The 25,276-nt window shown below is 39.0% G+C and overlaps 1 protein-coding gene and 2 pseudogenes across 1 annotated transcript in view; 2 read left to right on the top strand and 1 right to left on the bottom strand.

Moving 5' to 3' along the window:
* The window catches only part of Htr1f (5-hydroxytryptamine (serotonin) receptor 1F), a 181,056-nt gene extending 169,575 nt beyond the window's left edge, over positions 1–11,481 (top strand). Inside the window, exon 3 of the mRNA NM_008310.3 lies at positions 9,241–11,481. Within this exon, the coding sequence (NP_032336.1) occupies positions 9,283–10,383 (1,101 nt within the window). The 5' untranslated portion in view covers positions 9,241–9,282 and the 3' untranslated portion in view covers positions 10,384–11,481. The remainder of the gene's footprint in view (positions 1–9,240) is intronic.
* Gm16385 (predicted gene 16385) lies at positions 17,103–18,929 on the top strand (annotated as a pseudogene).
* Gm9061 (predicted gene 9061) lies at positions 23,729–24,955 on the bottom strand (annotated as a pseudogene).

Genomic DNA, 25,276 nt, shown 5'->3' with positions numbered 1-25,276 from the left:
TCATATTAGGCCTTGCATAGACACAAAAAGCATTTTGATAATATATGGTATCCCTTAAAATAAAATCAATTGGCATATGCCAGGATCACAAGATAATGATGATATTTTAGAACAAACCTATGAGTAGTCACTTTTGCAAGACACGTTGAAGACATGGGACCGGCAAAGATTTAGTACAAAATGCCAAAAATTAAATACATTAAGTACATTACTGTTACCTATTAACCTGCTTTGAAATAATGTGGTAGAACTTCTTGATTTTTCTAACTGTAACATAGTAACTAGTTGCCAATGTTCCCTTACCCTCTCACCATCTACTCTCACTGACCTCTGGTGTTCACCATTCTACACTCAACTTCTACAAAATGGACTTTGGGGAGGGGGGCACAGGTGAGGTAGGATTTCTGTATGTAACAGCCCTGGCTGTTCTGAAACTCTCTTTGAGGACCACGCTGACCTTGAACTCACAGAGATCTGCCTGCCTCTGCCTCCAGAGTGTAGATATTAAAGGCATGTGCCACCGCACCCAGCTCCAAGATGGACTTCTTTAAAGCTTCCTGTATGGGAGAGCTCATGCCGTCTTGCCATACCACACTTGCTTCCCTTATCATAACCATAATAGATCTTTTTTTTTTAAATTCTCTTTCATAAGTGAAGGAAACTCCATCCACTGAATGCTAAGCATGTGATATTTACAAAATAATTTGCCATGATAGTTATGTAAAACACAAGAAACTTTATTCTCACATAAAAAGAATAGAAGTCCACCCTCTCTACAGAGTAGGTCAAGATGTATCTGTGTTTATTTCCAGAGCAAAGATCTGAACAGTAACGAGTAAGCCCCTTACCACATGAAGTATACTAAGGGAGTGATAGCTAAGCATTTATAATAAATCTTTAGCAACACTTCTTGCTGTGTGACTTTTATTATCTCTGCATTATAATAATGAAACTTGGTCTTTGAAAGCCATTTTCCTGAGTTCATATTAATAAATGAGGAAGCAGGATGGTTAAGGACATTCTGTTGGATCCGGGGTTCCTCTCCCAGTGTGGTACTTCATACTGCTATGGTTTGAATGAATGTCACAAAGTTTCTACTGTAGAAACTTAAGTCCCAGTGTAACAGTGCTGGGAGGTGGGGCTTCTCCACAGCAGTGTGTTAGTTGTCATTTTTCTACTTTCATGAATTAGTGTCCCTGTTGCAAGTGTATTTCATAACAGAAGTGAATTTTACACCCTTCCTCTTTTTTGTCTATCTTTGGCCATGTGGGGGCAATGCAGTAAAAGGCTCTTGAAAGGGTAACAGTCCCTTGCTTTTAGACTCCCCAGATGATAGGTAGATAGATAGATAGATAGATAGATAGATAGATAGATAGATAGATAGATAGAGACAGATCAACACTAGATACACAGATAGATAGATGGAGATAGATAGATGATAGATACATAGAGAGATGATAGATGATAGATAGATAGATAGATAGATAGATAGATAGATAGATAGATAGATACAGATCAACACTAGATACACAGATAGATAGATGGAGATAGATGATAGACACATAGAGAGATGATTGATAGATAGATAGATAGATAGATAGATAGATAGATAGATAGATAGATAATAGGTAGGTAGGTAGATAGATACATAAAGAGATGATAGACATAAATAGATATGATAGAGAGAGATAAATCTACACTAGATACACAGATGGATGGAGATAGATGATAGATACATAGAGAAATGATTGGTATATAGATAATTGATAGATAGATAGATAGATAGATAGATAGATAGATAGATAGATAGATAAAGATGATATAGACATAGAGCCATTTAAAATAACCTAGTCTGCAGCATTCTCTTAAAAGAGCACAAAAAAGACTAAAACAACTGCCTTGACATTCCAGTCTCAGACATAAACATAGGCTCTTATTGTCTTCACACCCCTACTTCTGCCATAACTTTCTTCTCCTCCTCCTCCACCCTCCCACATGCTTGGCATCCTCCTTGTCTGAGTCTCAGCAAGAGTCAAAGAAACAGTACACACTGTACTGTACAGAAATATTCCTATTTGCTTCCTTTCCTGCAGCAAATGCTTCCCATATCTAAGAGTTACACTGAAGTTTTCCCTAACATAGCTGCAATTTAATCCCCCCTCCCTGTCAACAAGACGACTGAGCAGCTGTCCCCTGAAAGTAAGAATCAGAACATTTGAGCAACGTAATGTGCATCTATGTTAAATACCTCCTAAGATCACAATTGGTATCTTCAATTTAAATATTTTTAAAATTAAGGGATGGTGATATGGCTCAGTGGCTCAAAGCACCTGCAATGAAGCCTGGCCACCTGAGTTCACAACCTGTGACCCATGAAGTAGACATAGAGAACCTACTCCCACAAGTTGTCTACCTAGCACCCACGTACACGATCTACCACGTGTGCTCCCATACATATACATACATATACAAGCATATACATACACACAAATAAATAATTAAAGAAATGTTTTTAAATTTTGGCTAAATCTGTCTGATGAATCAACAAATTGGTGTCAATGACCAGCAGAGAATAGCGGTGTTCTCAAAGCACAGTCTTATGGGCTGGCATATTTATTAGGGAGAGAGTCATTGTTAAATGACTAACCATGACTCATTTGCCTCTTGACAGGTAGAGAAAACTTTTCCATATGGAACAAAGCCACTGCTACAGTTGATTACATAAATCCTCCTCAAACATCACCATCTTTTCTCTAATAATAAGGCACAAAGAGAAAAGAAGGGTGAAGAATTAATTTCAAATAAGCACTCCAAGCACGGTCACTTGAATCAGGGACTGGTTAGGAGATGAATCACTGAGAATACCATTGGATTAAGCAGTTTAATTAAGGTCTTAGAGTTAACATCAATTTCTAGGCTAAAACATAAAGAACAGGGAAGTAAAACCCTATCCTCAATCTGCCACCTAAAGTCAAGGAAGCACCCTCAGAAGACTTTCCCCACAGATCCTCAAACTAGGTCCTCCCCAGAGGCCAGCCTGGAAAGATGCAGTGGTTTTCACGTGCACTGCTATGCTGCATAGCCAACTACACCTCTGCCAGGTCCACCTTCTCTTCAGCCTTTCAGTCTTGTATATTGCAGGGTATTGGACCTCATACATTGACTTGGGGCGAGCAGGAAGCATGAGAAGATTGGAATTAGACCATGTGTGCATGTGCATATAATTGCATATACATATATGAATCATATAGTGTGGCACCAATGTACAATGGAAGTTTTATGTGTCTCAAAGAAAAATGGAATCATGAATTTTGAAGGTAAATGGATGGAACTGGAAGATGTACTGATTGAAATGACTCAGACCCAGAAAAAAAAAAACACTGAAGGTTCTCACTCATGTGTATGTTAGCATCAAATCTATGTACATTTGATATGTAATTTGATTTGTAATATCTGTAAAATCCAGGAATGCAGAAAGGGATCCTTGGTTTTGGGGGAGAGGAGAGAGATCTTAAAGGAGGGCAAATAGTAAAACACAGCTGCTAGGAAGGTAAAGGGGGAAATAATGGGGAGGAGGATTAATTAGAGAGGAATGGGAGCTTAAGACAGAGGTGGTTGAGAGAGAGATAAGTAACATTGAAGAGGTTTGAAATAGCCATCTAGAAATCTACTATTTTATAAATGTCCTAAATGTGTGAATGTCCATAAATAGATATTATATATACACATATATACATATACACATATGTACATATATACATGTGCATACATATGTGTATGTATGTATGTATGCATACATACATATATGCATACATACCTTTAAAGTGTTTAATTGCGATTTTTACGGCTAATCACCACATAAAAAAGAACCCACCAAATGGTTCTTAAAGGAATAAATAGGAACAGAAAAATAAATGCACAGATGTAAGGGCTCAGAGTTGTACTGCCAGTAAAAGATTTTAGAAAGCAGTGTGAGTAATTGCTGCTATTTCATGTAGCAGCATGTAGTACTCATGGAAATCTGGCCATATCCACACTTTAAACATTCATCCTATGGAATATTTCCTTCCACTTGAAATCACATCTGATACATAGCAAAACCTTTATTTTATAGAAAAATACTTTAGAGAGCCCATGAGTGGCATGGATCTGTGGAGGAATGCATCTCTCTTGGAGAGAATGGTAGTTAAGAACATGTGTTTCCTCCCCCTCCTTTAAGATCACTCCCCCCGCTCCCCCAAACCAATGATTCTAGATTCCTGGATTCTACAGACATTCCAAATCAAATGTACGTATCTAAGGTTAGCTGTGTTTTCAATTTAGGGATATTTGTGACGTTTCTGTGCCTTTGTTTTCCAATTTATGAGGAAACATAGTGACTGCTTTCATCTCATGGAGCAACTTTAAGAAAATAAATGCCTTGATATGTGTAAAATAATATAGCACAATATTGTTATTATTAAACTAATTTAATCCAATATGTAGGTTTTTATATAGGTTTTCATATAAGGTCTTGATAGACTTGACCTTACAGTCTTGCCTATTTATAATGCTATTATGAAAACTATTTGTGGCCCTTTAAGTTGCCCCTTCTTAGAATTGGAAACAATCACCCATGGAAGGAGTTACAGAGACAAAGTTTGGAGCTGAGACAAAAGGATGGACCATCTAGAGACTGCCATATCCAGAGATCCATTCTATAATTAGCCTCCAAATGATGACACCATTGCATACACTAGCAAGATTTTGCTGAAAGGACCCTGATATAGCTGTCTCTTGTGAGACTAGGCCGGGGCCTAGCAAACACATAAGTAGATGCTCACAGTCAGCTATTGGATGGAGCACAGGGCCCCCAATGGAGGAGCTAGAGAAAGTATCCAAGGAGCTAAAGAGATCTGCAACCCTGTAGGTGCAACAACATTATGAACTAACCAGTACCCCGGAGCTCTTGACTCTAGCTGCATATGTATCAAAAGATGGCCTAGTTGGCCATCACTGGAAAGAGAGGCCCATTGGACACACAAACTTTATATGCCCCAGTACAGGGGAATGCCAGGGCCCAAAAATGGGAATGGGTGGGTAAGGGAGTGGGGAGGAGGGTGTGGGGGACTTTTGAGATAGCATTGGAAATGTAATTGAGGAAAATACATAATGATAAAAAATATTTTTAAAAAAAACCTATTTGTGTATGACCTCATTAATTATTCACAGAAGAAAATAAATTAAACTATTTCCCTAAGAGCTGATAGTTTAGCCTAAGGACAGTAAAATTAGAAACAAAGCAAACTCTAGAATGTAAATAACCATTAGATTGAAAATATTATGTGAATTAGGAGGTTTTTAATGTACCATGTGACTAGATCATCAAGTTGTCGATTTCTTATGCTGGCTGAAGTGTAAGAAACTTTTAGGTTTTGACTAATGAGACTGCAGGTCTTCATAGACTAATTTTCCCCAGTAAAGATATTTGAAATTCAGAAAAAAACCTGTGTTGAGGGGCAGAAGTGACACCTGTGGTGTGCTCTATGTCAGGTAACCAGTCGGTGTCCCTAACAATACAAGGACATAGAGTGGAAACCTGAATAGGAGTTTGGATGAAGAGTCTAGTGAAAGGCTGTGTTTAAATTGGACAAAGAAAATGTTTTGTTGTACTTCTGTGTATAGGTGTCAGGAAAAATAAGAATAAAGGAAATTAAAAACCCAACTGTGACTAGCTCCACTCATTTTCCTGTCTTCTTTATTGTCTATGAATATCACTCTAGAAGATGTATTAGTTTTCTAGATTTAATATTAGACAGGGTTCTGGTAAACGGCAATATAATTTGCTTGACATATTTATAATTCATATTTATATGTCACATAATTATGAAATATGACCAAGGTTTAAGAGGAGTTTCTGGCATTGAGTGCCATTTTGTTAAGGGTCATGTAAATGTTACAGGGTGACACAGAGAGAAATCAGTTGACTTATCCAACAACTCTCCTAGTTTTTAGCTGGTCCTCTTTCCTATGGCATTCTTTTATGAAAGCCTATTTCCAGACAGCTTGTCTCATTTCATTTTCTTCTCAAAATAGAATTGCAGAGTAATTTCTTATGGCAAAAATTGTGTATCAGGCAAACTAAAACGGAAAGTTATCCTTGCTTATAATACAGTAAGTGTCAGTAGCTTTAATTCTGTTCTCTTAATATTAAGTAAACAGCATTGCAAAGAAATTAATTTACAAGCTATTCAGAGGCCTGAAGAGATGGTCAGTAGGTAAGATCACTTGCTGCATAAGCATGAAGACCAGAGTTCAAGTGTCAGCACTTTTGTAAAAAGCTTGATATGGCTGAACATACATATAACTCCAACACTGCTGGAGGCAGAAACAGGATACTTGGGGTTTTCTGGCCACTAGCCAAGCAGGAAGATCCAGGTTCAATGAGACCCTGTCTTAAAGGAATAAGGTGGAAAGTGATACACTAGGATACCCCCTCTGGTCTCTGAGCACACTGTAAGAAACCATGCAGACAGACAGACAGACAGACAGACACACACACACACACACACACACACACACGGGTGTGTGTGTGTGTGTGTGTGTGAGAGAGAGAGAGAGAGAGAGAGAGAGAGAGAGAAACAATTTTTAATTGAATCTATAGACATATGAAGAGAGAATGGCATAAATTGGAGAAAAATAACAGAAATTAATTAATTAATTTGTCATATTTCCCAGATGTGGCACTGGATTTGGAGTAAGTTCTTCATAAAAGAACACTGACCTTTCAAAAATTGTTTGCAGGGCGAATACATAAGAATGCCAGGGAGGACCTGCAAGACAGCTGGGCAAGTAAAGGCTCTTGCCAACAAGCCTGTGAACCATAGTTTGCTCTCTGAATCGCTTGTGGTGGGAGGAGAGAAAACTGACCCTTCAAAGTTGACCTCCATCCGTGCATATGCCATGATATGCATGATCATGCACACAGAGAAACACACACACCAACAAATGTGAAAAATAAAATTTTTGAACAGTTTTTTAAAATGGCATTTGCCAAAAAAAGAAAGCAAGAAAGAAAGAGAGAGAAACAAAGAGGATGGGAGGGAGGGAGGAAGGGAGGGAGGGAGGGAGGGAGGGTAGGAGTAAAAGGTCATGTGTTACTAAAAGTACATACAAGGCCTTCGTGACTGTTCTGGTCATGCCTGTGAGTTCTCTACACCTGACTCAATATTCTCTCAGAAAAGAATATAAAAACCTAGGATAAATTGGAGGGGGGAAGACGTATATCCCTAAACAGGAAGAAACACACTGAGCCACCAATGAAAATAGAGACATATATAACGGAAAAATTAGTGAGAGGTCATTTATTTAAGAGTCTCCAATAAGTAAGAATGTCAAAAGAAACATTTTGAAGAAATTTTGAAATACTGTAGATGCTATCATTTGAGAGAAGGTTATAGATGCTATAGCCCTGAGGGGAAAATCAGAGATTTATTGGAAGCAGCCAGGTTGAATAAAACCAGAGGACACACTTTCTGATGTGCTAATATCAGTATCACCTGGGAATGTGTCAGAAATGTGTATTTTAGAGCCTCACACCAGACTTACTGAATCATAAACTTCAAAGTTTGGACCCTGGAATATGGCTTAACAAGCCTTCAGTGTGATTCTGAGAGTCATTGAGTTTAATAACTTCTAGTTTAGAATTTCTAGAGGCAGAGGGATTTATATTCCACTGTTTTCTTTGACGTGTTTTAGTTGACCTGTACAGGTGTTATGTAGCTACGGGACATCTTAGTTGTTCTTCATGGATGGGCATTGTGTAGATATGAAACAATTTCTCAACTACACAATGGACAATCACTTATGTAGATGGTGGGTATTCATGTATTTTCTGGCATTCAATTTCCTTAGCAGCAGTTGGCTTCATGAACACCTGCAAGTCAAAATTACATTTCGTACTGGTACCCAAACACAGGCAGATAGAAAACTGCATGGCAAATATATGATCATTTGCATCCTTATAAAATACTGAACATATAAATATTAAAAAAATATTTTAAATATTATGTTAGCAGTCCAGAAATATCACCACCTTGAAGTAAATATAATGCTAAAATATGCTTGTAAAGTAGCAATTATAACTAGGGATAGAAATATCAGATTCTAATGCCTGTCCATCCATCATTGAGATACAAGTAGTCACTAAAAATTATGAAAGCAAAAAAAAAAAAAAAAGAGTAATGGGAAATGAAGAAATGGCTTGTAAAATAAAATAATATTACTCATGTTTGGGTTGAGTTCACTCCAAATACTGTTCTTTGACTCCTTCAGTACAGGGACTCAAACCCAGGGCCTTACATGCTAGGCAAGTGTTCTACCGCTGAGCTACATCTATTCCTAGACCTTATTTGACTTCCAATTAAATTAAATAACAGACTAAAGCAACAATGATAAACTATGGATATAGGGTCCTCCTTAAACAGCAATGTAATGTCATCAATGCAGCAGCGATTTACAAAGAAAATAGCATGACTGTCAGGGAACCAGCCTCTATGAGCTCTCCTAACTGGCAGTTCACTTGGTAAGAGAGCTATTTGGTCATGTATGCTATTGTCATAATGAATAATGTCCCTACATATTATAGTTATATGACTCCAACTAATCTTATTTTGTCTTTTCAAACCAAGTTAACTACCACGTCCCCAAAGACTACTAACATTTTTCTAATATTATAAAATGCCACATATTTTTTTTCTTCTTTCTCTCTAGGTAGCCTCTACATTATGGCATCAAATACATTACAAATATCCATTATAATGTTATCATGTAACTTTGAATTAAATACAAATATATTTGCCATTTTTAAGTGCTGTCTTTAATATTCTCGTGGTATATTATAAAATACACAAGTGCAAAATATTAACATGCACTTTTCAGCATAGCATCTGCTGTAGACAAAAGGAAAAACAGAGCAAATATACTGTTGAAAACAATTTCATAGCCATGGGGAAATTATTATATAATTGGTTAGTTTACTCACAGAAATTGCTTTATGTGAGAAAATTTTAATAAATGTTTTCAAAGTTACAATTTGTTACTTTTTGAATTGGATTTCTTAAGTTAGAAAAGTATGAACTCCAAGCTTTAGTCCATAGAACACTCTAAGAAAACATGCACATATTCTTTTTTCTCTTCTAAAAAGAAGAGCACGATACTTGAAACTTTCTCTGAACTATGTTTCCCCCTCCTTTGTTACAGGTATTCATTTCTTCAACTATATTAACATTTTAACAAAAAAAAATGGATTTTTTAAACGCATCAGACCAAAACTTGACCTCTGAGGAACTGTTAAACCGAATGCCATCCAAAATTCTGGTATCCCTCACTCTGTCTGGGCTGGCATTGATGACAACCACCATCAACTCCCTCGTGATCGCTGCGATCATTGTGACTCGGAAGCTGCACCACCCAGCCAACTATTTAATTTGTTCCTTGGCAGTTACAGATTTTCTTGTAGCTGTCCTGGTGATGCCCTTCAGTATTGTGTACATTGTGAGAGAGAGCTGGATTATGGGACAAGTACTCTGTGACATTTGGCTGAGTGTCGACATCATCTGTTGTACGTGTTCCATCTTGCATCTGTCGGCTATAGCCTTGGATAGGTACCGCGCCATCACAGATGCAGTTGAATACGCCAGGAAGAGGACTCCCAGGCATGCCGGCATCATGATCACGATCGTGTGGGTTATATCTGTGTTCATCTCTATGCCTCCTCTCTTCTGGAGGCACCAAGGAACTAGCCGTGATGATGAGTGTGTCATCAAACATGACCACATTGTTTCCACAATTTACTCCACGTTTGGAGCTTTCTACATCCCGCTTGTATTGATATTGATCCTCTACTACAAAATATACAGAGCAGCAAGGACACTGTACCACAAGAGACAAGCGAGTCGGATGATAAAGGAGGAGCTGAACGGTCAAGTCTTCTTGGAGAGCGGTGAGAAGAGCATTAAACTGGTCTCCACATCCTACATGTTAGAAAAATCCTTGTCCGATCCATCAACGGACTTTGATAGAATTCACAGCACCGTGAAAAGTCCCAGATCGGAACTGAAGCATGAGAAATCTTGGAGAAGACAGAAAATCTCAGGCACCAGAGAACGCAAAGCAGCCACTACCCTGGGATTGATCTTGGGTGCATTTGTAATATGTTGGCTGCCCTTTTTTGTAAAAGAATTGGTTGTTAATGTCTGTGAAAAATGTAAAATTTCTGAAGAAATGTCAAACTTTTTGGCATGGCTTGGTTACCTGAATTCCCTTATAAATCCACTGATTTATACCATCTTTAATGAAGACTTCAAGAAAGCTTTCCAAAAACTTGTACGATGCCGATATTAGGATAAAAGAAACCTAATTTTAAAGTGCGGAGGCTTTATTTGTTGGGGGGAGGGGCAGGGATAATTAAATGAATGTAAAGTAAGAAAACATTTAAATTTTTAGAGAAAATATATTAAAACTGCTAAAATTATAAGAGGATAAATTTATTTTTAATAGCACCAAGAAAATAAGATGTATTCATTTGGCCATAATTTTAATGTTCTCAAGATTAGGAAATAATTTATGCAGCTCAGCTCGTAATATTTTGTCTATGCAATATACCTAAGAAGCTAACTAGAAATACATATATATAATAATTGATAATATATGCATATATATTATCAATTACAATGCTTTCCAGGTTTATATGTTACAACAACTAGAGACATTTTTAACTAGCATCTTTCCACTGGTAATTTCTGTCACCTCATTGCTTAACCACTATTTATAGAAAAATATTCAATGTAATGCTACTATTGCCCCTTCTCCATCTTCTCCACTACAAAGGTGGAGATATAGCAACAGCAGCTCCTATTTAGCCTTAGCAGAGAAGATATGAAGCTCAGCGGCTTTGATAGTGTCCTCACATTTGGACAGTAAAAATAATCATCCAATGAGCTAGATATGGGAAATATTTCAATATCCTGCATTTTCTGCACATTTGCAATCTTTACTTATTTTGATATCAAGTTCTAGAATAATATTATCTTAACCATATATCTGTATTTAAAATCAAAGCCCCAAGGTTAGAGGAAAGGTTTATTATGCAATTACTGTATAATTGTTATATACATTGCCCCCTGTCTAGGAATCAAGCTCTAAACACTAAGGACCTTAACTAACTCACTGTAATTAACATACTTCTAGTGTAAATTTTATTTTTCTCCACCAATATTATTAGGTCCAGTTTTTATAACTCATCTCCATATCTTAAGATCTGAACATCATTTCTTTTTTATTACAGAGAATATAATAAAAAACTTAAAACTTTGCTTTGACTTTATAAAAAAAAGTTTTTCCTATTATAATTAGGACACCTTTCACAAATCAAGACCATTTGAAAAACAACGTATTTGAAAAACGACACATACATTTGAAATGTAAATAAAGAAAATATCTAAAAAAAAAATACACCTCTTTAAGCTGCAACATTGTGTGCATTATAAAATATTCTTTCCTTGTGGAAAGAGTTCATTACATCACTTTTTATATATATCTAGGAGACATTATTCTTGGTTTAACAGGTATCTAGAGATGTGACTTTGTATAAGGCAATGACACATGTACTAGGTAGAAAATACAGGAAACAATAAAATACAAATTCTTCCACCAAGGTATCTATAATCTAAAAGAAGAAAAAATGCAGAACTCTACTAGAAGAAAATAAACAAGGATCTAGCAAGTGAGTTACGTACACAGTTGTGATGGTATAGAGAAAAACTGATCACATCTGGTTGAAGAACATTGGGACATTTTCATAAACAATATATCTAAAATGTGTGTCAAGTAAAGTAGAATTTGAACATGTGGAAATGAAAGTTCCAGTGGTGACAACTTAAAGAGTTCAGACATCATGTGCAAGGATTGTAGGATATGCCAAAAGTCACTAACCATTTAAGGCTACAAAGGGAGTCAAATTCAAGGTAAACTTGCACATAGTGACTGGCTTTAATGTCGAGAAAAGAATGGTACTGTCAATCTTGCTACTTCCCTCGAGTTATCAATGATGATTATCAAAAATATGACCAGTTTAGGGCAAATCTGAAATACAGGGGGTTGGGAGAAAAAGCGTTTCTGAGTAGATCTGAGAAGCAGAGAAAATACTGGCGATAACTGACTTCTTGTTGAAAACCAAACCAATAGTCGAGGTGATGAAGTGCTAAACTTAATTCTGGTGGTGGAAATAAAATAGGAAAGAAACGGGAAGAGGTGATGTAAGGGAGGATCCATACGTTATAGCCCGTAGGTCAGTAAGACAGGCTGAGCTCCTACAATCTGTGCCTGAAACAAGGAGATTAACCACAAGATCTCTTAGTAAACGAAGACTTTTTCAGAAGTATAGAAAGCCAAGATGTGCCCAAGCCTACAGGCACTACTGACCAATTCCAGATTAAGCAAAACCGGTTAGATGAGTTCTGACCTCAGAACTGATAAATGAATGAGGTCCCCAGCCACACGCTTTGTCCCCAGGGCACTCTGCCTCTGCTCTCATGCCTGTGTCTTCCCTCTCGTTCTCTTTCTTCTCTTTTATCCTCTCACTTGCCAACATTTGACTCTGTCTGTGACCTACTCAGCCAAAGACCTTTCCACTGCCTGTCACCGCCTCCACTGCACGGCTGGGAAAACGCTTAAGAGAGACAAATCACTAACCATTCCAAGCAAAACAAGCCCAAGCAGACATGCTGCCCTGAAATCTAAGCTGGAGCAAATCTCAGGTTGACGGAGATAATGTCATAAGGAAAGAAGAAGTTGCATTTATCTCCCTTGAGAGCTCGGGAGAAAATCCAGTTCACTTTCTACGTTGTAGAGTCATCATTTGATTCAAAGATGCTGCAACACACAGTAGTGTCAGTTCATCTGCATTTACCCTATAAGCTGAGGTTGCAGGCTAATCAAAAAGTATGCACTAATGAGTGAATATCAGTGATATCTCTCAATATCTTTAAATGTTGTTATTGTAGGGGGCTTGAAATCTCCAATTTGCACTTTCTTTGAAATATGCGCAGTTGACAAGTCCAGTTAACGAGATAGACTTCTCAGAATATAAACACTTTATCCTTTGAATGAGAATTTTCTAAGTAGCTAAAAGCTGTCAAAAGGAAAAATAATGCAATATACTAGCTCCTTCCTTAACAAATAAGACAAAGGATGAAAACATAAACATCATCAAAGGTTATTAAATACAAGATAAAACTTTCCTTCCTATTAGAATATTAATATAGTGGCACCATAAAATCCATCAAAGATTTTATTTTTTTAAGTGATTTAGTCTAGATCTCTTCAAATGAAAGATATATTAAAAGCAAGAAGCAAAAAAAGACACCAAAGAAATAAGAAAGTTAAATATAAAAAAAAGAAAGTAAATTCAGTCCAATATGTTAGTACACATAGCTGTGTATAGACTGTGTTTAAATGTCACATGCTTATAAAACATGCATTTTGTTTTGAGTTTAATTTAAGAATATGAACTTTCTGGTCGATATGTTTTGGGGGGTTGTTTTGTTTTGTTCTTTTAGTTTTGTTTACAAGACCTGTCACAAATATCCAATTAGTGGAAACTGATGAGCCCATCTTTAAGAACAAACTACCTTATGAATTTAGAAAACCATTCCTGCTGTGCGGTGGTGGCAAGTGGTGGCACACGCCTTTAATCCCAGCTTTTGGGAGGCAGAGGCATGCAGATTTCTGAGTTTGAGGCCAGCCTGGTCTACAGAGTGAGTTCCAGGATAGCCAGGGCTACACAGAGAAACCCTGTCTTGAAAAAAGAAAAGAAAACCATTCCTATCTTTGTCTCAATGATGAGTTTGGTTCCCCAGCTGTCTACACCTGACTCAACTAGGGTATCCATCTTCCTTGCTACATCATTGTGCCAGTACCAAGTTCATCTCCTTGCCATTGCCTAAGCCCTATAGCAACGCCCTCCATTTTAATCTTGTGCCTTTTACCTAAATTTTCTAATAGAAATAAGTAGAAAAGCAGTTTAAATCCAACCACTGTGAAATGTGTTTATTTGCTCCCCTAAAGTATCATGAAGGCAGAAGATGGTGTCATGAACTCATCGTTGATAGGCTTGTCTCTGCTTCAAGAGTAAAACCATTTTCTCATGAATTTACAGACTATTTATGATTTCTAGGTCAGAGAATCAGGTTTCTTAAAGCGTGCAGTAAAAACATGAAAGATATTTTTCTTAATAATTCCCAAAGTCCTTCAAAAGTAATTCTGCTTACTTTAAAGTGCAGTACATTAAAGTAACTTGTTCCAGATATGTGCTTCTCATATCTTCCTAATAACAGAATTCGTCATGCTTAGACCTTTAACATGCCACAAAATATCTCTAAAACCAAATTAATATTTTTTCATGAATAAAGTAAATATTTTATAATGACTTGTCTTGGTCCTTTGAATCAGTTGACTTTCTTCAATTATGTAAAATAAGGAACTTATCACTGAGAGAAACATTAGCTAGCATTAGAATAATGTCAGCTATTGATATGGAAGACCTTCTCCAAAGCACAGAGGTATCTAAAAATCCACCTAGAAAGGGTGGCATTAACATAATAATAATAGTAATAGAACCTTTGGCCACAATAGAAATCATAAAAACTCCTCCTTAAGAAAAATATATATGGGGTGGAGAGATGACTCAGCAGTTAAGAGCACTGACTGTTCTTCCAGAGGTCCTGAGTTCAATTCCCAGCAACCACATGGTGGTTCACAACCATCTGTAATGGAATTTGATCCTCTCTTCTGATATTCATGAAAACAGAGCATTCATATACATAAAATGAATTGAATAAAAGGAAATTTTATTATTATTATCATTATTATGATTATTATTATTATTATTAGGAACAACACATCATATCCAAGAAGTTTTCTATTAAAGTCTGTGCTTAATATCAGTCCTAGTTTTTCCCATGGACAGTCCTACTTCTGCAAGAACATTAAGATCATCCTTCTGGGCTATTTGTCCCCAATATCTTCATGTTGGATTAATATTCCTAAAATACACACATTCAATGTGTATGCCAAAAATCAAACTTACAATTGATATGGTATATCATTATTACGTAGTTATGCTCTATAACTAAGGCTGCTACCTTGAGCTCTCCCACTTTAACACAATTAATAAAAGTAATTCATACCCCTCCCTCTATATGCACACATAGTATCCATCATCTCTGTCCCTCCCTCTACATACTGACATAATAATGATAACATTGTTATATAATAGCTATATGCATATACCTGTTAGAGTGAAAACGGTTGGGCTTGGCTATGAATCGACTGTAACCCTAGAAAAGAGGACAGGAATGTACTAATACGTATCAGCTTATCTTTTTACAAAGTAAGGTGATGCTAAGACTATGTGAGCTAGGGAAAAGACTCATCATAACTAAGTACACCATTGAGTTTGAAGAGGAAGTAGGAAGAGAACTTCTTTCAAGCGAATGATGATTTCGGGTTTTTAAAACCTATGTGAATAAAAATCACTTTTCATGCTTGCTACAAATATGGGCGCCTCAGTCTGTGAATTCAGGCCGGATCCTGTGCATCAGGATTTATCTTAGATGACGCCAGTGAAGGTTGAGCCTGGGGCTTCAGTTCTGAACAGCAGAGCTTTAAAAGACCCCAGCTAGTTAAGTGTGGGACTGTGGCTACAGGAACCAAAACAGAAATTAGCTCACCATTTTAGTAAAAGACGGTGTCAGAATTCAGAAAGTGACCTTACCACTATCACAAACGCAAAACTGCAGAAGTTGAGATCAAAACCACAAACATTGTAAATGATCATACATTTAGTTAAAAGTACATAAAATAAAATACGCTCTATTCTCAGTGAGGATGTTGTTTAATTTCTCTAGAATATACCACAAATTACTTATGACCTAGGAAACAGCTCTTTTTACATAGGACACTGAACAATTAAAATCTCAAGAGGCTAAATTGGAGTCCCAATTCTTCTGATAACCTTTAACCTTAGGCAGCCTTCCTTCCGTCGGAGTCGGAAATAAGTGATAGTGAGAAAAGACAAACTCACTCAGAGACTAAAGGGCTGCAAAGCCTGAGTCACAGCTATTACTCCTTAGCACGGTAAGTCTGGAATGAGCGAAAACGTTGAACATGCAGATCCTCAGTGGGAGCCTGGGCGGCTGGAGAGAAGAGAGTCCACAGCACTGGGCTGCCTCTCACTCTCCTGGAATCTCGATGCCTAGCAAAGCACAAAGGCCCAGCAGCCTTACTTACCAAGCCACCCCTGTGGGCTCTCACCAGACGTCCTCCTTGCAACATTCTCCCACTCAACACTTCTACAATCTTGGCATCGTCTAACTTATTCATCATTGAAAACCATAACCACGTGTACCCCAGTATTAATCCTCACTGTCGATGAACTCAGAGATGAGTTCCCCTCTGTTCCAGGATTATGGTTTTGGTTTTATCTATTAAATGGTTAAAAAGAAATTTTCATTTGAAAGGAGAATCTTGATGATTAAAGCAAAAACAAACAAACAAACAAACAAACAAACAGGAAGCCTAGATTTTAGCTTTACAAAGGTTAAAACACTAGTAAATTATATAAACATATAAATTTTTTGAAGAAAGTAGTATAGTCTCTCCATGGCTCCTTCCAGTACATATATACTCTGCTGTGGCTTTTAGTCTTGGTATTAATAAGAAAAGAACACTTAGAAAATCTCATCTCTTACTATCCTCCATGGTCCTAAAGGACGATGTCGGCTCTCGTCTGGTTCCTCTCTCCCCAGCCCTGACATTGTGAACATTGCTTTTCAGCCTTTGTTTTCCTTGTGAAATTACTTCCACTTCCTTGCAAAAGTGCCCTTCAAAGCACAGATCAAATGACACTACTCGAAAGCTACTTCCTACTGTACTTAGTGACATGAAACATTCTTTTCATTTCTTCCTCATCCACTTTGAATACTCCAGTTTTCTTCATGAACATTTTGGTTTTCACAATAACTAAAAATGGTAATTTCAAGTTACTTAAGAGACTTGTTTTGCTCACACTCCGCCGCCGGCTTCACTCGTCATTGACAATGGCTCCGGCATGTGCAAAGCCGGCTTTGCTGGCAACGACGCCCCTAGGGCCGTGTTCCCTTCCATCGTAGGGCGCCCCCGACACCGGGCGTCATGGTGGGCATGGGCCAGAAAGACTCGTACGTGGGTGACGAAGCCCAGAGCAAGAGGGGTATCCTGACTCTAAAGTACCCTATCGAACACGGCATTGTCACCAACTGGGACGACATGGAGAAGATCTGGCACCACACCTTCTACAATGAGCTGCGTGTGGCTCCTGAGGAGCACCCGGTGCTTCTGACCGAGGCCCCCCTGAACCCCAAAGCTAACAGAGAGAAGATGACGCAGATAATGTTTGAAACCTTCAATACCCCAGGCATGTACGTGGCCATTCAGGCGGTGCTGTCCTTGTATGCATCTGGGCGCACCACTGGCATTGTCATGGACTCTGGTGATGGGGTCACACACACAGTGCCCATCTATGAGGGCTACGCCCTTCCCCACGCCATTTTGCGTCTGGACCTGGCTGGCGGGGACCTGACAGACTACCTCATGAAGATCCTGACTGAATGGGGCTACAGCTTTACCACCACTGCTGAGAGGGAAATTGTTCATTACATAAAGGAGAAGTTGTGCTATGTTGCCCTGGATTTTGAGCAAGAAATGGCTACTGCTGCATCATCGTCCTCCTTGGAGAAGAGTTATGAGCTGCCCGACGGGCAGGTGATCACCATCGGCAATGAGCGGTTCCGGTGTCCGGAGGCACTCTTCCAGCCTTCCTTCCTGGGCATGGAGTCCTGTGGTATCCATGAGACCACCTTCAACTCCATCATGAAGTGTGATGTGGATATCCGCAAAGACCTGTATGCCAATACAGTGCTGTCTGGTGGTACCACCATGTACCCAGGCATTGCTGACAGGATGCAGAAGGAGATCACAGCCCTAGCACCCAGCACGATGAAGATTAAGATCATTACTCCCCCTGAGCGCAAGTACTCAGTCTGGATCGGTGGCTCCATTCTGGCCTCACTGTCCACCTTCCAGCAGATGTGGATCAACAAGCAGGAGTATGATGAGTCAGGCCCCACCAGCGTCCATCGCAAATGCTTCTAGATGGACTGAGCAGGTGCCAGGCATCTGCTGCATGAGCTGATATTGAAGTATCGATTTGCCCTGGCAAATGTACACACCTCATGCTAGCCTCATGAAACTGGAATAAGCCTTTGAAAAGAAATTTGTCCTTGAAGCTTGTATCTGATATCAGCACTGGAACGTAGAACTTGTTGCTGAGTTTTGACCTTGTATTCAAGTTAACTGCTCCCTTGATATATGTTTAATACCCTGTGCATATCTTGATTTAGTCCTTAGTTCATGTGGCTCGGTCACTTGGGGCCTGGGGAAAGCACGCTGTGGACGAGAAAGCCCCAGCCTGGTGGATCTCTGTGAGCACCACGGAGTGATCTGTGCAAGGTATTAACCAACAGCAGACTTCCAGGATTTCCCGAGGCTGGCAAGGGTTCCTGAACCAGTTACCACTCCTTCTTGCCAGTCTAACAGGGTGGGAAAGTCCGAGCCTTAGGACCCAGTTTGCGTTCTGGTTTCTTCCCTCCTGACCGCCATCGGTTGTTACTCGCCTTGAGGTGGGAACGTTTGCATCGACACCTGTAAATGTATTCATCCTTTTAATTGATGTAAGGTTTTTTGTACTCAATTCTTTAAGAAATGACAAATTTTGGTTTTCTACTGTTCAATGAGAACATTAGGCCCCAGCAACACGTCATTGTGTAAAGAAATAAAAGTGCTGCAGTAACAAAGAGAGAGAGAGAGAGAGAGAGAGAGAGAGAGAGAGAGAGAGAGAGAGAGAGAAAGACTTGTTTTCTTTGTAGGTTTTTGGGAAATGTGAACTTGGTTTGTTTGCTCGCTTCGACCTCGAACTCACGGCGATCCCCCTGCCTCTGCCTCTGCCTCCTCCTGCCTCTGCATCCTCCCTGCTGCCTGTTTGCTTTTTGAGACAAAGTCTCTCTATGGAGCCCTGGATGTTCTGGAATTTGCTATGTAGATCAATGGCCTCAAACACAAAGAGATCTACCTACCTGCCTCTGCCTTCTCAGGGCAAAGGAAAAAGGTGTGTACCACCATGCTTGCACCATTACACTTAGCTTGTGGTTTTGTTTGGAACGCGATCTCACAATAAAAATCCAGTCGGCCTCAAGTTGGAGATCCTCCCCCTGGACTTCCTGTATGTTGGGATTGTAGGTGTTGCCTATGTCCACGTGGTTCCAAGCCCACTTCAATGCCGACCTCCCTTCTAAGAAAACCTGACGAACTGAGCACTGTTCTAGGAACTGCCTTAAATTGCTGGTCTCACTTTACATCTGTGTTTAATAAAGAAATGGACGTATGTTACTACAAGGAGGAGGCTACAAGTTGACTAACATTAGAAAAGGAGCCTTTATTTTTCAGTTATCAGGGGATAGCTCACTGACAATGACATACGTGAAATTCAAAGGCCAGTGATTTTCAAGAAATGTCTGTACATGATAGTGAATGTCAATGTCGTTTATTATTCATCACTATGATTCATTATTAATTATATATGCAGCAATCTATAAACACAAATTGTCTGTTCCTAAAGGTAATTTTTTTATTCCTATTCTGAAATGGATGTAAGAAGGAAAACTAAATACACTTGGTTATCTCAAAATTAAGTTATTGGCATCCAGTCCAACTAACATGAAACTAGCCCACCTCCTGCTTCCTGGCTGTGCCCAGGTCCCTTCTCTTCCTTCATTTATGTTCAAATGGTAGGGCAATGGTATCTCTGCAGCAGAGGAGAAGATGCCATGAGTTCTTCAGTTCCAGAGGGAGCAGTTCTATCATGGGAAATTCTAGAGTTGACATCTCTGGTTTTAAAGCTTGAGGAAGAAAGAACAGCTTCATCTGTTTTATTTAGCTCAACCATCATAACAGAGAAAATACATCAGGTCCACAGTTTCTTCCTTGAACTACATGATTATGGTCCAAGTGATAAGCAGCTGCCCAAACATAAAAACTGTCCTTCTCCTCCAGAAACACATGTCCAATCTTGGGGAAAATAGAGTGTTTAACAATGGTTAACAAGCCATTTTCTTCTTGTTCCACAAATGCCTTAGCTGTCCATTAGCTATCACACTCAAGTTTTAATTGTGTGCCCCTAAAACAGTGGGGAAAGGATTACAATTTAATAATCTACTGTATTTTTAGTTTTACTTATCTTTAGAGATATGAAACTGAACTCAACTGTAGCTTTTTGTATAAAGCTTTATTTTCTTTTCTCTTTTTATCTGCTTTTTAAGTTTAAAGGTTTAAAGCATATCTATTCTATTTATTATACTTATATTTTTTAAAAACTCACAGTCATAAATGCATGCAAACGCAGGAATGTCCCTAGCCTCATTAGTATGTCATACACAAAACATCTAAAAGCTCAGGTTGAATAATTCACTTGTCTTATCTGTATTTTCTATTGAGTAATTTCTGAAATACAGGTCTAAATGAGCCATTAAGCTTATGTTAAGATTTAAGTTCATTTTCTTTGTCAAAAATCTTCCCACTGATGAAAGTAATACGCAGTGGCTACTTTGATATTTTAAAAGACATAAAAATGTGACAGTATGATAATAATTTTAATGCTGATTGATAATATTATATAAAATGCTCTAACATTAATGTGTAACAGCATTCCATCCCAAATACAAAACTATGCTTGATTTGCTCCTGCCATTAAAAACAGTGATAAATAAATACGTGCTCAGTTTGTTGCTGCTTAGCCTAAACCAAAAAGAAAAAAAAATGTGAAATAAATAATATTCTTTAAAAATGTTTGTGCTGGGTTTCATTCAATGATTTCAAAACATCCTATAGCATTCTACTGTGAAATCTAAAGAGAGGGAGGGATATCACACAGTCAGCAGAGTGCTTGCTGCAGAACCCTCAGGACCTGAGTTCAAATCTCAGTACTCATGCAAACAGTCGGGCATGGTAACACCCTTTTTAATTCTCCTGCTGGGGAGGTGGAAATGAGGGGTCTCTGGGGACTTCTCAGCAGATAGCCTAGTCGAGCCTATAACCCCCAGGTTCTGGTGAGAGATTCTATCTTGAAAATCAAGGTGAACAGATGCTAAGGAACTAACCTTTGGCATCAATGCACATGCAGGCCTGCTGATATGACTTTCATCTCTGAACCAATCAAAATGTAGAAGACAACAAGCTCCACATGTGTCCTGCGTCGCCTATTACACACACACACTCACACACACACACACATACACACACACACACACACACACATTGTATATACCCATGCACACACTAAACATTATTACTATATAAAATTGAAAAGGCTTTAAATATTAGAATAGCTCCTCCATGTCTTCCTGGATGCCGTTGTGCTTTCTGCCATGATGGTAATGGGACTAAAACTAAACCAGGATACTTGTACAGATGTCTTAGTCAGGGTTCCCATTGGTGTGAAGAGACACCATGACCAAGGCAACTCTTATAAAGGACGATGTTCAATTAGGGCTGGCTTACAGGTTCAAAGTATCCTTACATTTCATAGGGGAAAAAAACAAAATAACAAAGCAAAGCAAAACAAAACAAACAAACAAAAAAAAAAAAAACTTCCAGCTGTTGTCTTAGGGTTACTGTTGCTGTCAAGAAGCATAACTAAAGCAACTTGAGGAAGAAAGGTTTTCCCTATCACTGTTTAACATCAAAGGAAGTCAGGGCAGGCACTCAAACTGAGCAGGAACTGATGCAGAGGCCATGAATGTGTGCTGCATACTGGCTTTTCCTCCCAGGGCTTGCTAAACTTGCTTTCTTAACAGGTGGGCCCCACCAACCATGAGGTAGCATCCCTTATTAATCATTAATTAAGAAAAAAGCCCTAGAGCGTAGCTTACATGAGACAGATCTATGGGATTTTTTCCTTAGTAGAGGATCCCTCCTTTCTGATGACATTTTAGCTTATGTTAAGTTGACATGAAAGTATCCAGGATAGATGTTAATCAAAGTAGAACCTTTCCAATAGAACCCACTCCCAAGAAATTTTATTCAGGAATAGGATATACAGGATGGATGTTTCTTGTGCTTTTCCAACTATTTGGGGAAAGGAAAAAAAGGTATTTCTCACCAGCAAAGCAAGAAATGAGAGTTAGGATCCAGGAAAGCCAAAGCTACACAGATAAGCCAGGTCTCAAAACAAAACAAAATAAAACAAAAACAAAAACATACAAACAAAAAAGAAATGGGATTTGGATAATTTTTTTCTCTAAAAATACCATCTAACCTTCACAAATGTTTTCATTTTTCTTTTTTCTTTCTTTTTTTAAAATTATTTGTAATTTAAGTGTAGTGGATCTTAAATGTGGATTTTTTTTTTTTAATTGTCCTCAGCTGGAGATATAGCTCAGTTGGTAGAGTGCTCAAACAGCACATCCTGGCTTCAGTCCTCAGCCCCTAGAGTGTCTGGATCCTTTCTTGGTATGCTGCACATGTTCTAAGAAGTCATGAGGAAACGATTTTAAAATTTTTACTCAGGCCATGCAAGGTGGTGCATGCCTTTTATTCCAGCACTTGAGAAGCAGAGACAGGAGGATACCTTGTAAGTTGGAAGCCACCCTGGTCTACATGGTGAGTTTCAGGACAACACGGTGAGCTACATAGTGAGACCCTATCTCAAAACCAAAAAGAAAATAAAGACAAAAGCAAAGCTTTGTCTCAGAATCATAGGCTTTTTCAGCACTCAGATCTGGTTAGTGCTTGTTTTACCCCACACCATCAGCAGAAATAAAATCACCAAAGTTCGCTCTTCCTTCTGCATTCATGATGATCATCCCAGCCTTACTCGTTTTATTATAATATATTTTATCTCTTGTTGGTTTGGACATCACAATTTACTTACCATTTACACAGCACTGTGTCTTCGAATCATTTTCTGATTTCCAAAATATCCTTTTAACGTGTTAATTCTAATTCATTTTAACCATCTTGGTTTTTAGGCTTTTTTTTTTAGTTTATTATATTATTTCATAACATAATTCACAAGGACTCACTTTCTAGACATTGAATAATACTTTGCAAAATTCTTTCTCCGTGCTGTTTTCTTCTTTCTTTTTTCATTTCTTCCTTTTTCCTTCTAATTCTTTCCTTTATTCCATCATACATTCTTTTCTTCCTCCTTCCCTCTTTCCTCTGCTGCTGCTTCTTTGCTTGACTGTAGCTCTATAAATAGCATCATTTACTTTTCCTGGGAAGTTTCTATCATCAGGTAGTGTCTTAGTCAGGGTTTGTATTCCTGTACAAAAACATCCATGACCAAGAAGCAAGTTTAGGAGGAAAGGGTTTATTTAGCTTATACTTCCACATTGCTGTTCATCACCAAAGGAAGTCAGGACTGGAACTCTAAACAGGTTAGGAAGCAGGAGCTGATGCAGAGGCCATGGAGGGATGCTTGCTTTCCCTGGCTCACTCCGCTTTCTTTCTTCCTTTCTTTCTTTCTTTCTTTCTTTCTTTCTTTCTTTCTTTCTTTCTTTCTCTCTTTCTTTCTCTCTTTCTCTCTTTCTTTTTGGTGGGTGCATCAAACTTTATTGATGGTATTCAAGAGAGTAGGGAGGGCTCCCTAGGTCCCTTCTGTTATTATGAGGGTCTGGGATTAAAATTGTGAGGGAGATGCTCAGTGTTGGGGGCCGAGTTAGGATAGAAACTCCTCAGCAACCAAGGGCCTCTCTCTTGCTCTCAGTGTCCTTGCTGGGGTGGGTGGTCCAGGGTTTCTTACTCCCTTGAGACCATATAAGCTATGAGGTCTACCACCCTGTTGCTGTAGCCTTATTCATTTTCGTACCAAGAAATGAGCTTTACACAGTTGTCATTGAGAACAATGCCAGACCCAGCATCAAAGGTGGAAGACTGGGAGTTACATTTAAAGTCATAGGAGACAACCTGGTCCTCAGTGTAGCCCAGGATGCCCTTCAGTTGGCCCTCAGATGCCTGCTTCACCATCTTCTTGATGTCATCATACTTGGCAGGTTTCTCCAGGAGGCATTTAGATCCACAACTGATACACTGGGGATAGGAACACGGAAGGCCATGCCAGTGAGCTTCCCGTTCAGCTCTGGGATGACTTTGCCCACAGCCTTGGCAGCACCAGTGGATACAGCAATGATGTTCTAGGCAGCCCCACAGCTATCACACCACAGCTTTCCAGAGGGGCCATCCACAGTCTTCTGAGTGGCAGTGATGGCACAGACCGTGGTCATGAGCCCTTCCATAATGCCAAAGTTGTCATGGATGACCTTGCCAGGGGGGCTAAGGAGTTGGTGGTGCAGGATGCATTTCTGACAATCTTGAGTGAGTTGTCATATTTCTCGTGGTTCACACCCAATACAAACATGGGGGCATCGGCAGAAGGGGCGGAGATGATGACCCTTTTGGCTCCACCCTTCAAGTGGGCCCCGGCCTTCTCCATGGTGGTGAAGACACCAGTAGACTCCACGACATACTCAGCACCGGCCTCAGCCCCATTTGATGTTAGCAGGATCTCACTCCTGGAAGATGGTAATAGGCTTCCCGTTGATGACAAGCTTCCCATTCTCAGCCTTGACTGTGCCGTTGAATTTGCCGTGGGTGGAGTCATACTGGAACATGTAGACCATGTAGTTGAGGTCAATGAAAGGTCATTGATGGCAACTATCTCCACTTTGCCAAGTGGAGAACAGATGGCAGCCCTGATTACTAGGCGCCCAATACGGCCAAATCTGTTCACACTGACCTTCACCATTTTGTCTACGGGATGAGGCTGGCACTGCACAAGAAGATGCAGCTGTCTCTGGAACAGGGAGGAGCAGAGAGCTCAACTTGCTTTCTTATAGAACCCAAAAATATCAGCCCAGGGATGGCACCACCCACAATGGGCCCTCCCATCTTTGATCACTAATTAAGAAAATGTCTTACAGCTGGAGCTCATAGAGGCATTTCCTCAAGGGAAACTCCTTTCTCTGTGATAACTCCAGCTTGTGTGAAGTTGACACACAAAACCAGCCAGTACAGGTAGTATTTCCCAATATGGTAAAGCTAAATTTGTATTAACTTCCTTCCTATCTTATTTATAGCTGGCAGA

Source organism: Mus musculus, chromosome 16 (assembly GCF_000001635.26).
Source record: "Mus musculus strain C57BL/6J chromosome 16, GRCm38.p6 C57BL/6J".
Taxonomy (NCBI): Eukaryota; Metazoa; Chordata; class Mammalia; order Rodentia; family Muridae; genus Mus; species Mus musculus.
This window is presented reverse-complemented; position numbering and strand designations above follow the sequence as displayed.